Below are 13,552 nucleotides of genomic sequence, written 5' to 3'. Positions count from 1 at the left end.
AAGTAGTTGGTGAACCAGCCGACGCAGTCATTTGAGAAACCAAGGCTGTTGAGTCTGCCAATAAGAATGCAGTGATTGACAGAGTCGAATGCCTTGGCCAGGTCGATTAAGACGACTGCACAGTACTGTCTTTTATCGATGGCGGTTATGATATCGTTTAGTACCTTGAGCGTGGCTGAGGTGCACCCGTGACTAGCTTGGAAACCAGATTGCACAGAGGAGAAGGTACAGTAGGATTTGAAATGGTTAGAGATACCACGGGCCGGTATTTATTTCAAGTGCAGAGGAAAGTTGGGGGGGGGAGAACGGCAGGAAGGAACAGAAGAGAGAAGGCTATATTTACAAGATTAAGGGTGGGACACAGCCATTTGAATAAGACCTTACATGTAATAGGAAAGCATCCAACAGGAAAATGTAAGTATTGCCAGGAAACCGAGACAGTGGAGCATGTATTGATACAGTGGGGACATTATTGGAGGGAAAGAGAGAGGATGAGATCTAGTATGAGGGAGAAGGGGTTACGGGAAATTAGTTTAAGGAGTATATTGAGTAGAACGTCATTAGATATAGTCTCAAATATGTTGTTATCTTTTTAAGAACAACGCGGCTGGCAGGCAGAATTTAGTTTCTCCCTGTCTCTGTCCCACACTCCAGTACAGTATGTGGTGGTAATGCACCATAAAGTTGGATGCCAACCACCCATAAACCCCACCAAAGAAGAAGAAGAAGATCGGCTGAGGAACGAGCGTCGCGGAGGAGTGACGTTAATGCTACGTCTCTTAGTAGCTACTTGTTTCCGGGTGAGGGATTTGAGGTGAGTGGTATTGGACGAAACACAATATTTAACTAAAATAGTATGCTATTAAATGACTCCTTAAAATATTATAACAATACGCATTAACAAATGTTGTAATTGTTCAATGTAAACCTACTTAATTTTGCGAACTACATTTCTAATAGAAGTGGATACCTAGTTAATTGGCCTTGTCAGCTAGCTACATTAGCATAGCAAGTTAGCTAGCTAACGTTAGTTGTGAATTCCGGGTTAGTTTTGCCATTCTATTTCTGTTATTTTATTTGTTATTTGTAGTTTGTCAATGTGTACATTTTTATTAGATTACGTAGTTATCTGTTTGATTATCTGGAAATGTTCTGTGTTTGCAGGTCCACAACGATATAAAATTAACAGTATCGACAATCTTCCATCCGCCAAGATGTGCAGTTATCACGGTACAATCAGACTGTTTGTACAGGTGTTTTGGGCCCACCTGCTCTGTGGATGGGCGTTTGGTTCTGAGCTTACATTTGAGCTTCCGGATAACGCAAAACAGTGTTTCTATGAAGATATTACCGTTGGTACCAAGTGTACACTTGAGTTCCAGGTAAGTTAATTGAGGCCCTCACATTATGACATGGAGTTATGGGAATTAATATTGATAATAATTCCACCACTATGGGACCAAGTTGTATATTGAAATGGATAGGCTGTATTTTAAACAACACATTTTCTGTCCAGGTTGTCACTGGTGGGCATTACGATGTTGACTGTCGCCTGGAGGATGCAGATGGTACTGTTCTTTACAAAGAAATGAAGAAGCAGTACGACAGCTTTACATTCACGGCTGCCAAGAATGGAACATACAAGTTCTGCTTCAGCAATGAGTTTTCCACCTTCACGCACAAGACAGTCTACTTCGATTTCCAAGTTGGAGAGGATCCTCCACTTTTCCCCAATGAGAACAGGGTCACTGCTTTGACCCAGGTAGGTCTGTTAAAATGACTATTGTTGAGAGATGCTCTTCTATGTGATATTGATTATGGCAGTTCAATAACAAACAAAAAAACAATTGGTTAAATCTCTACAACAGTATGAAATGTAATTGGATTTCGGTGGGTCCCATTAGGTGACGATGTCATGTGGGAATAGTGTGCATTGACAAACAGTGGTTGGTTATTTGCAGTGCTTGTATGTCAAAACATGCAAGGATCTTGTAAGGATCTTTAAACTCTAAATACCTCTGTTTCAGATGGAGTCTGCCTGCGTGTCCATTCATGAGGCCCTGAAATCGGTCATTGACTATCAGACACATTTCCGTCTGCGGGAGGGTCAGGGACGCAGCCGTGCCGAGGACCTCAACACAAGAGTGGCTTTCTGGTCCATTGGAGAGGCCTTCATTTTGCTGGTGGTCAGCATCAGCCAGGTAGTTTTGCTGAGGAGCTTCTTCTCTGACAGGAAGACCACCACGACGCGAGTTGGATCCTAACGTCCCACAGAATCTCATCACAGTCACCTCCTCCACTACAACAACAACGGTTCATGGCAGATTTTTGCTTTTTAGATGCCATTCACGGAATTTGAATTTTTAATATACGTTCAGGTTTGAAGTTACTTTTAACAAACCCAGTGGATTTTCTAAATGAAATCTAGCAAATATTGGAATTGTAACAACGTATTTATTATGTGGGTGCATATTGTCATTGTTTTTTACAACACTGTTTTCCTGAATGTATGAACATACTGGTGGCCTGTCTTGCAGTTCTAATTTGAGACCTACTTGATACAATTCTGCTTTAAACTATAATTTAATGTATTTGCACACAGTTCTCACTTCCTCCTTAGTAATGGCTCAATTCAAACATTGTTTTGATATCAATGAAAATAACTGATCAACTGAGTACACAATTGGTAAGCATGTTCTTTGTTTTTAATTTGAGATTCCACTCGTCAACATAGCTTGTGGCCAGCAGAGGTTGTGTTTTGGGTGGATGAGCTTTGACTTGGTGCATTTTCAGGAGTTCAACCAATCTCTTTATTGTAACTGGTGTTTTGTTCTTGGTGTAAATGGTAAAACAGATAAATATGAAGCTGGTTTAAGCACATGATTTAATTTCTTTTATGTTAGGCATTTCTTCAATGGTGTGGTCTTTTTCAGTGTGGTCTTTTTAAAATGTTGGTTTGTATACTGTTCATGATTATTTCTGAACAGTCATCACTGCTGCCACTCCAAGGAATTGTTTCCTTATTTGAACAGCTGAATAAACATTTTCTGGTAAACCCATTTTTCTGACCTTCTATAATCAATTGAACATTGGTTTGAACTATTGAAGTACAGCATCTATATCCAGGACTAGGATGTATATTGCGCTGTAGAATAGTTCACTAACATTTGTCCAGAGAGCTCTCATCAGAGAGTATCAAGAATAGCTGATACATTAAAATCCACTCATTGCTCAGGTCTCTGATGATCAAGTATTGTTTTTTTCTTCTACAAAGGAGGCCATGTATACCTGTAAACATCACAAATGGTGTGATTGTAAGCAACACAAAAAGTTGAGGGGTGATGGTTGAAAAATTTGTTATGCTTAAAAAGATTTATCTAACTAGGCAAGCCAGTTAAGAATTTCTTATTTACAAAGACGGCCTACCCTGGCCAAACACGACACTGGGTCAATTGTGCGCCACCCTATGGGACTCCCAATCACAGCCGGTTGTGATGCAGCCTGGAATCTAACCAAGGTCTGCAGTGACTCCTCTAGCACTGAGGTGCAGTACCTTAGACCGCTGCACCACCCGGGAGCCCTGCCTAGTGTTCTTTTGAAGAACTGCAGAAAGCATTCAACTATACATGAAATTGATCTTGATTATATTCACTTGGTGCTTGCTGATCTAATATGATCATAGAAAAAGAAAAAAAAGATCCTATGTACTTGGTTCACGAAACCTCCAGGAGGTGGCAGTAGCATAGAATGAAAAAAAGACATGCAATTCAATCTCGCCATTTGGAAGGACATATGTCATTTCGTTTAATACAGTTTTATTCACAGATTACAACTTTATTCATACAAACTACAAAATTGAATTGAAATCTTGCTCAACCACCTAATAGTAAAATGTATGAGGAAGTCTGACCCTTTAACTGGGTCGTCACAAGTTACCACAGTCACAAAGTCATTATTATGGCTAAATCCCGCCTATTTCTACAATTAATTTAAAAATGACATTTTAAACATAACGTTAACCCTAACCTTAACCGAACTGCTAACTTTATGACTAACCCTAACTTTAAATTAAGATAAAAAACATTACTTTTTTTCGATATATACAATTTCGACTTTGTGGCTGTGGTAACTTCTGACAATCCGTTAACCGCTGTTGCGCAAATACCCACTCTGTGATTGGATGTTTTCCTTGTCAATAAATTGGGTGTTACAAAGAAACGGCATTGTTTTCGATTTGACTTGAAGTGTATTCTGGGTATTGAGTCGTGATAAATTATGTGGTGGGTGGACAAATCTGCCCCCTCAAGAACACCGTAGAAACATGACCATAGTAGATTTTCTTGTGTTATTTCAAATGAAAAACATTTAACGTTCGGGCAAGATTTATGACTCTACCATCTGGTCAACATCGAAGAAAAAGAAAAGGCATTTCAACCGAGTTCGGCTGCTGGACAACGTTGACTAGCTTAGCTTCACATACAGGAAATAAGTGGGGGTGGATGTCGGCGTTCTCTGGGCCTCGCCGTAATTATTAGTATTTTAACTGGATAGCTACAACCTCTACCTATGTCTACTTACACATGGTTCTGTCTGAAAATGACATACATAATTAAGTCTATTCATAAAAAACCGCTTGATGGAATAGAAAAGGACGTCGGACGGCGTAACGTTGGACACTCGGAAGAGTAACTAGCTAGATTGCAGCTGGTATCAATATTGTTGTTGGTGAGCAGTACAATACAACAGTTAGCCAGCCAATTGAGGAAGTTATCTGTCCGTCGCTAACAAGCCCGTGTTAACTTTCAATTGAAGAGGGGAAAACCGAACAAGCCAATGTTAACAAATACGTTTATCAACTAGCTACCTGATTTCTACCCATTTCGCTCATTTAGCTAACAAAACATATTACAACATATTCAAAACTAGCTAGCGCCACAAACAAAGGCTTCTGCTCAGCACCTGCCACGAGCACCTGACACTCGTCGACGTTCCTGTCTTTTAAATCAACTGTGTATCCGGTGAAGGAAGCTGAACCAATGGATTTACAAACGGCTGTTTTCAATGCAGCCAGAGATGGCAAGCTACGGTTGCTTCAGAAACTTTTGGAGAACAAAATTGGCCACGAGGTTATCAAATTAATGGCAGAGAAAACCAACGGGGCGACCCCTTTGCTTATGGCTGCCAGATACGGACACCTGGATTTGGTGGAGTATCTAATGGAGTGTTGCTCCGCACCCGTTGAGATTGGGGGGTCAGTGAATTTTGATGGTGAGACTATTGAGGGTGCCCCCCCTTTATGGGCTGCCTCAGCAGCAGGACACCTGAAAGTCGTGCAGTCTTTACTTGGCCACGGTGCTTCTGTGAACAATACAACACTCACAAATTCCACCCCCCTGAGAGCAGCCTGCTTCGATGGACATCTGGACATTGTGAAATACCTGGTGGAGCACAAGGCAGACCTGGAGGTGGCAAACAGACACGGTCATACATGCCTCATGATTTCGTGTTACAAAGGACACAAGGAAATTGCCCAGTACCTCTTGGAGAAAGGTGCTGACGTTAACAGGAAAAGTGTTAAAGGTGAGTACATACAAGACGTGTTAATTATCCTGTGTTGTATATCCTGGGCCTACCTAAATAATGATATTAGGCCTAGTAGCTGGCAGGTGTATTACTCTGTGATTGTCTTCATAAAATCAAGAAGTTGAAACATTTACACTAATTTGTACATCAAATTGGTCTTGATACAATTTCATGGTGTTTTTCAGACTGGCTCAAGGTAAATCCTTTAAATCATCACATTTGTCATGAATCTTGCCCTGGAGGCAGAACTGGGCGATTTTCGCTCGATTGGATTGCTGCAAAGTCAAAATTGGCTATATCGAGAGAAAAAAAAGCAAGGATAGGCATTAGTGTCAACGGTGTGGTTAGACTTAGTTTTAAAATCTGATTTTAATACTTAGTGAAACTTTTTTTTAGCGACTTGTGAATTCGACAAGTAGGACAGATGTTTTTCTACTTGTCCTAAAGCTCAAATCACTTGTCCCCCTGTATTGACAATGGAAGGCTAATGGTCTCTGATCCCATGTATTATCTCCTGCTGTTGTTGCCTTGAGCAAGGCACTTAAAGTAAAATACTGCACTGATAGGCTATTGTATAACACATGTGTTTGGTCAACTCTCCATCTGGAGAGCTACTGTGAGTGCAGGCTTTTGAGCCAACCCTGCTCAAACACACCAGAGTCAGTTTATCAAGGTCCTGTTGAGCAGCTTTATTATTATTATTTATTAACAATGTGTTTCAGCAAGGTAGGAATAAAAGCCTGTATACCCAGGAGCTCTCCAGGAGGGGAGGGTTGGCCACCCTGCAACATTACAATTACAACCAGATACTTTTTGTAATTCCCTCATTCTATGAACCAGGCAGGGATCAAATGGCTAAGCTGGGCAAGTTAGCCAACTAAGATGTTTATCTATTTGTAAAGTTAAATTATTCAGTGTTCAGGGGAGTTTTTGATGGCATAGGAGTTACTTGTCCATTAGGCTATTCTAAGAAAGTTTTATTTTTTTATTTATTTTTTATTTATATATATATTTTTTTTACTTTGTCAGAATTGCATGGCCAGTATTGAATAGACGAGAATCCTAGCAAATTTTGAGCGCTTGAGAGATTTTACAACTGGAGCATGCAGTATTTGTTTCATCAACTGTGCATCCGTATCAACTGTGCATCCGTATCAACTGTGCATCCGTATCAACTGTGCATCCGTATCAACTGTGCATCCGTATCAACTGTGCAACCGTATCAACTGCGTGTCGGCCATTTGCGGTTATACATTAGTGCCGATGGAAAGTTATTTTAGGACATCGGACATGACGATGACATTAATGCAAGCTAGTATTTCACCAGCGAGAACCAGTCAAAATACAATCTGTTTTGAATTGTCTATGTAGTTAGTCTGTGTGTAATTTATTTGACCGGTTGCCCTAATGTCTCTCTGATCCAATTTTCATCTGAATAGCCTGCCCAATTGTTTGATATTGTGATTCTTTTAAAATTTAAAATTCATTTTACTTGTCCATTCAGACAACTGAGATCTATATTCTGCTTGTCCAACAATTGTATTTACTTGCGAAGAGAAAGCGGACAAATGACCGCCATGAAGTTTTGCCTCCAGGGCAAGATTCAGGACAAATGCTAACCTGCTAAATCCTCACATTTGGACATCTAATCAGGTCACCTAACAAGCTGGTTTAATTTGTATTTAAACCAATTAGGGGAAGGGAATCCACCCAAGCTTTTGCTAAATGTAAGCCTTGCAATCGCCCACTCACAAGATCTGTTCGTGTCCATGAGATTTGCACCCCCTTGGCGTAACGCTTAGATTGGCACATTGAGTTCATCACTCAGAGGTTTCTCCTAGTGAGATAAGGCTACAGGCAAGCATGTGACAAACCCATTTAGTTGAAATGTAGAGAATTTAACATTTTGATCAACCTTTTGTCTCTTCACTTCATCTTCTTTTCAAATAACTTGCATATATATTGCTCTTTATTACTAGAATGTCTGCCAAAAATGACTCCCATTTTGCGGAACACATGAAATTGTTTTTCTTTCTTCACAGGTAACACGGCATTACATGACTGTGCTGAATCCGGCAGCTTGGAGATAATGAAGATGCTGCTAAAATATGGTGCCACCATGGAGAGGGATGGTTATGGAATGACCCCACTACTGTCCGCTAGTGTGACGGGCCACACTAACATTGTTAACTATTTGACTCAACACCAGCAAACACGCCAATTGGAGAGAATAAACGCCTTGGAACTACTTGGTGCCACTTTTGTGGATAAAAAGCGTGATCTTCTTGGGGCATTAAAGTACTGGAAGAGGGCCATGGACCTGAGATACAGGGACGGCAACAATGTTCTCCACAAAGCACACCCAAAGCAGTTGATCATGGCCTATGACCATGCCAGGGAGGTAAGTAATGAGGAGGAGCTAGACAGCTTGATCTCTGAACCAGATGAGATGAGGATGCAGGCCTTGCTCATTAGAGAGCGCATCCTAGGCCCCTCCCACCCCGACACCTCTTACTACATCCGCTACCGGGGTGCTGTATATGCCGACTCTGGGAACTTTGAGCGCTGTATCAATCTGTGGAAGTACGCCTTGGACATGCAGCAGAGCAACCTGGACCCCCTCAGCCCCATGACAGCCAGCAGCCTGCTGTCCTTCGCTGAGCTCTTCTCCTTCATGCTCCAGGACCGCGCCAAAGGCCTGCTGGGCACCTCAGTCTCCTTCGATGACCTCATGGGCATCCTCAGTAAGAGCGTGCTGGAGATTGAGCGGGCGGTGAAACAGAACCTGCCTGACCCGGCTCAGCTCAGCAAGGCCCTCTCCATCATCCTGCATCTCATCTGCCTGCTGGAGAAGGTCCCCTGCACCGTGGAGCAGGACCACTTGAAGAAGGAGACCATCTACAGGTTCCTCAAGCTGCAGCCCTGTGGGAAGAATGGCTACAGCCCGCTCCACCTGGCTGTGGACAGGAACACCACCTGCGTGGGCCGCTATCCTGTCTGTAAGTTCCCCTCTTTCTATGTCACCTCTATCCTACTGGAGTGTGGGGCGGACGTCAACTTCCGCGACGAGGACAACAACAGCCCCCTGCATGTGGCCGCCTCCAACAACCACCCGGACATCATGAATCTGCTGATTGCCTGCGGCACGCACTTTGACAGCACCAACTCCCTGAAGCAGATGGCCTGTGACCTGCTGGACGAGAAGGAGATGGCCAAGAACCTGATCCAACCCATCAATCACACCACCCTGCAGTGTCTGTCTGCGCGGGCCATCGTCAAACACAGCCTTTCCTACAGAGGCAACATCCCAGAGAAGCTGGAGGCCTTTGTGCTTCTCCACAGATAATGACTATTAAAGAGGTGTGAGTGGAGTGTGATCCTGCTCTTTTGATCATATTGAAGTCGAGGATGAATGTCACGTGAACAACTTCGCTTTCCCCCCCTACAAAGCCAGAGTTAAAGCTCTGTGGAAAATCAATGGGGATTTTTGTAATATGGGCATGCACAATATTTTGAACCGAGCTAGTGTTTTGCTTTCTAATTTCTACATATTCCATGCTATTTATTAAGATATCATTAAGAGATTTCTCTTTGTGTGTTTCTCTATTTGCAAAGATGCAGGAATATGTTGAGTCATTTTTACATCACCATGGTTCCAATTCAAACCTTTTTCTTTAATTAATTGGTCTTTTGATCAATCAGATCAGCTCTGAAAAAGATCTGATGCGATTGATCAAAAGACCAATTAGTGGACAAAAATGTCAGAATTGGGCTGCCTGTGTAAATGCAGCCAATGTTGCCAATATATCGACCCTCTACGTTTCATTGTACGTTCATTATGCTCTCATTCAGTGTTAATGTTTTCAGGGTTTTGGGTCTGTGGAGTTGAGTAATGGACTAATTTCTCGATCAAAACCATACAGATGCTTCATGAAGTGGTCATGTTTGCAAATACCATAAGTGCTTTATTCCTTCTATGCACAGGCTATGATATGCGACTGTTCTGTGCGGTGTCTTGCATTTTGTTGTGGTAACTCCCCTGTTCCTTCATCTTTCCCTAATTTGTTACACTAAGCAGAGGGATGTGATGTGACAATTACTGAATGCTGTTAGTGGTGGGGTTGGGTGATTTCATGTGCGAACTGTTAAAGGTTATTAAGTGCTGAAGTTGAGTAGGAGTGTATGCAACCCTCATGCTTGATATCATTGACCTTTGAACCTGATTCTTCTATGGTGATCTGAGCACTAAAGCAACATGGTTAGTTGGAAACTAATATGTCTGTGCATGTAGTTAGAATTCAAAGGAAACCCCTCGTCATCTGCGTTTTGAATGGCATATCATTAAATTATTGCATAAACGCTTTAGAGCTCTGACGAACCCAAACGTATAACCTTATTCATCCAATTGCATTATAATTGGAAAGTAGGAAGGCCTTGTACAGTGTGTCTGTCTGAGCTTTGTGAAGTAACCTTGCACATTAGCTTTATTCATCTGGTTTAAAAAAAAAGGGCTTAACTTAATATGTTAAGGAATAGATTTAGCTAAATACAGAACCATTCAAAGGAACCATACCAGGGAACTTGCTTTAATTCTGCACTTTATTACAGACTGTAAGATTCCAATAACAAAATTCCAATGATCAATTTCATGTCTTAAGAACTAATTTGACAATAAACCCATGTTGCATTTGCCCTCTTTTTCCCAGTGTTTTCATTCAGTCCCAAGTAGCTATGCAGCAGGATTACATTTGTCTCTGTAGTGACTCTCCTGCACACACCGATTTCCCACCCCTTTAAAATGTGGCAGTGTTACTGGATGTTCTTTTCTTGATGAGTCATGGGTCGAGGAATGCCTGTAGCCAGTAGGGTGGATCCTCTTGATAGATCACACTAGGCCTGTCTAGTTGGCCATGGTGCTTGAACAAAGACTTGTTGGTTATGCTATTGTTGTTTCTCTATTGTAGAAAAACATGGTCAAGACCAACTTTTTTTAGATTCTTTGTCGTAATATCTTTTCTCAACTCATTAGCCTACCTCTTGGCTGGAATGTTCACGTCATTAAACTAAAAAGAGGGTACAGTATGGTTGAGCATGTTCAGACTTGCTTGTAGTCTGTCAAGCATGAGTAAATTGTATAGTTTTTTTCTTCTGAGAATTAGCCTAGTTTTATTGCCACTCAATAGGTCACACATTTTAGAGTGTATTTTCATTGCAATATTGTGTTGTTTTTCACCCCTAAAAGGACTTTGCACCCCCAATGAACCCAACCCTTTTTAAACTATTTCCTTTACTGGGCTACACACACTTACGGTCATTTATAATTTCTGTCCTTTTTGGCAATTGACGCTCAGCCTACTTCTGTCGTGTCTTAAAATAACCCAGAATAATGCCCCACTGAAAACGTGGCCTAAATAAGGGCTCGCTCCAATGTCTCCCTGCAGGTGTTTCAGTCAGTACAACGCCCATAAACCCAACTGAAAGATGGCACTCCCTAAATGCATCTCAGAAAAGGTTCTAGAAATCATGTTAACCTGTTTTTAAGACAACTCCCAGCTCAGAGTAGGTTTTAGGGTAATGTGAAGACACAGCCCAGACAAACTCTGAGCCTGGAGTAAAATCAACCCATGAAAGTTTCAGCTGGTAATCGAAACAGTTTTGAGGTACCGCAAAGGAAAGATAGTGATGACGCTCCTTGACTTTGTTGCAGATAATGGGGAATGACCAATGAGTCATCGCCAGCTGTGCACGGTTCAGACAACCACGGTGAATGTGATTGTCAGATGTTGCTATTGTGAAACGTCCAATACTTTTCGCCTGACAGTCAGTTTGCCTTCTAATAAATCTTAGCTAATATGTTGGCACGCATTACATTTTTGGGTTTTTACAAATTCTGTTGGTTACAAGCAGAATTTTTATAATATTACCATTACCAACACTTGTCACACCCATTTAATTACTCAACGTTACATCAAATCTCTTGCTGATAATGTTGCATAAAACATTTTGGAAGGTCTATCATTTTCATCGAAGTTAACGTAGGCCCTAGATGCCTTTAATTGCCCAATTTAGGCATTTTTTTTTTACGTTGAGTTTCAAAGGGATAACTTGCAGTTGTCTGGACAGGAGATGACAGGTTCCATTAGGCCCAGCGCCGCTTCCTGTGTGTGGAAGGTTGGTACTCTAATGAAAGTCCCTTTACCTCTCATATGGGAGCTCTTGTCTGGTAAAGTGTTGGAATTTCTCATTAGTATCGGCCAATGTGAAAAAGGAGACTCCATTGAAAAATATGGCACATGTTCCCACAAAAAAAAGACTAGAGAATACTATATTACCTAGTATATTATTCTGTAGAATACTATACTACACTGTAGTATCCCTTGATCGTGTAGTGCTTACTATATAATTTTGTAGTATACTGTAGAATACAATACTCCACACTGTAGTATCCTTTGGTCATGTAGTGCTTACTTTAGAATGTTGTAGTATACTGTAGAATTCTACACTACACACTAGTATCCCTTGACTGTGTAGTGCTTACGATAGAATTGTGTAGCATACTGTAGAATACTATATTAAATACTACAGTATTATCTGCAAAAACATAGTAATTACAATACTATATTTCTAAGTAATAGTTTTTACTATAGTAATACTACAGTATTTGTACTGTAGTAAATTATACTGCAGTGTATAGTCCTGTCCACAAAAACACTACATTAAATACTACAGTATACTTCCGCAAAAACACTACAGCGAATACTATATACTAATACTACAGTATTTAGAGCATAGTATACTCTAATATTTGTTCATATGGGTGCAGGTGCTATGACAGCCGCATAACAGATAGAATATTATAGTGCTTCATCTGTGAATAGTAATGACAATAGTGAACTTCCACTGTATTTATCTCTGAACGTACTTATTTTCTGAGACTAGCTTTTAAAGATTCAATTAAGTTGATTTATCAATAATGAGAGACAGAACCATTAGACAAAGAAAGCATGACCTGTTTAAGATCCCCTCCCCCAGAGCTTAAAATAGAGAGGGTAATAACATGGGGAACTCTGGGTACGAGGGTCACATGTGGAACAGAATGTCAACAGGCCATTAAAACAGGACCTCAGCCAAGCTTCCATTAAAACAGGACCTCAGCTAAGCTTTCACTGGGAAATAGACGTGCGGGGGACACTTGAGCAGGCAGGTACCAATCTTCCTAACTACCACTGTGCAACGGCTCACCCCACTGAGTCAACTGTGAAAACAACAGGGCATATTTATAGGAAGAGGTGGCATGATTACACCAATGCCATTTCAGAGCTATTCTAGTCTCCCAGTCTTCCTCTGGGCAGCAAGGGCAGTGCCCTTGCCAGTTCTTTTATGGTGTTAGTTGGAGATTATTTGTCCTGGTGGTGAGCCACACTATTAAACAGATGTATCATCACACAAAACTGATACTGACACCATTACACCCTGCTATCAGATTCCAGTGTAAAATGACTAATTTACATGTCCTATTAAACTCCACAAAGGTTTCATTCACGCTCATTTTGCACATTCCCTCACACTTAACATCCATTTATGCTGGTTAGCTGACATAAAATGAAAGTTTCTGATCCAAGTGTTGTCTGGATGGTCTGTCACGTTTACATACATCTCTACGTCCTAGTTTGTCTTTTACAGGACTGTCTGTGATTCATATGTTTTGGTCCAGTGAGAATCCAGAACAAGAGAGGGGAGTGTATATTAGGTAAAGCTAGTGACTGTGCTGTGAATAGTTGTATTTCCCTCTCACTGATCTGAGAGATGGGTCTACAGTGACATGGGCGAGCAGCTGTTAGCTTAGCATGGGGGGGGGGGGGGGGGGGGGGGGGGCTGTTTGCTATCTCTGTTTAGGCCCAGTTCACTTTCCTGGCATGGACGCTCGAGCCCCTGGATTTATGTGGTGGTATGCATTACCCTTGATTCG

The 13,552-nt window shown here is 41.3% G+C and overlaps 2 protein-coding genes across 3 annotated transcripts; both read left to right on the top strand.

The window, feature by feature from the left end:
- The first annotated feature begins 664 nt into the window (after positions 1 to 664).
- LOC110525259 (transmembrane emp24 domain-containing protein 7) lies at positions 665 to 3,059 on the top strand. Of its 2 annotated transcripts, none has more exons than XM_021605241.2 (4): positions 665 to 814; positions 1,165 to 1,382; positions 1,517 to 1,762; positions 2,028 to 3,059. In XM_021605241.2, exons 2-4 carry the CDS (start codon positions 1,215 to 1,217, stop codon positions 2,262 to 2,264), a joined length of 651 nt encoding a protein of 216 aa, XP_021460916.1. In that variant the 5' UTR covers positions 665 to 814; positions 1,165 to 1,214; the 3' UTR covers positions 2,265 to 3,059. The 2 variants fall into 2 exon arrangements, with proteins under 2 accessions (XP_021460916.1, XP_036835288.1); XM_036979393.1 differs by lacking the exon at positions 665 to 814 and adding an exon at positions 829 to 1,044.
- Positions 3,060 to 4,228: 1,169 nt separating this feature from the next.
- Positions 4,229 to 10,275, top strand: LOC110525257 (protein fem-1 homolog C). Its single transcript, XM_021605236.2, has 2 exons — positions 4,229 to 5,580; positions 7,626 to 10,275. The coding sequence occupies exons 1-2, from the start codon at positions 5,037 to 5,039 to the stop codon at positions 8,927 to 8,929; spliced, it is 1,848 nt and encodes a 615-aa protein (XP_021460911.1). The 5' UTR covers positions 4,229 to 5,036; the 3' UTR covers positions 8,930 to 10,275.
- The last annotated feature ends 3,277 nt before the right edge of the window (positions 10,276 to 13,552 follow it).

This window comes from Oncorhynchus mykiss, chromosome 6, assembly GCF_013265735.2.
Source record: "Oncorhynchus mykiss isolate Arlee chromosome 6, USDA_OmykA_1.1, whole genome shotgun sequence".
Taxonomy (NCBI): domain Eukaryota; kingdom Metazoa; phylum Chordata; class Actinopteri; order Salmoniformes; family Salmonidae; genus Oncorhynchus; species Oncorhynchus mykiss.
The sequence above is the reverse complement of the archived record's forward strand: the minus strand, read 5'-3'. Positions and strand labels throughout refer to the sequence as shown.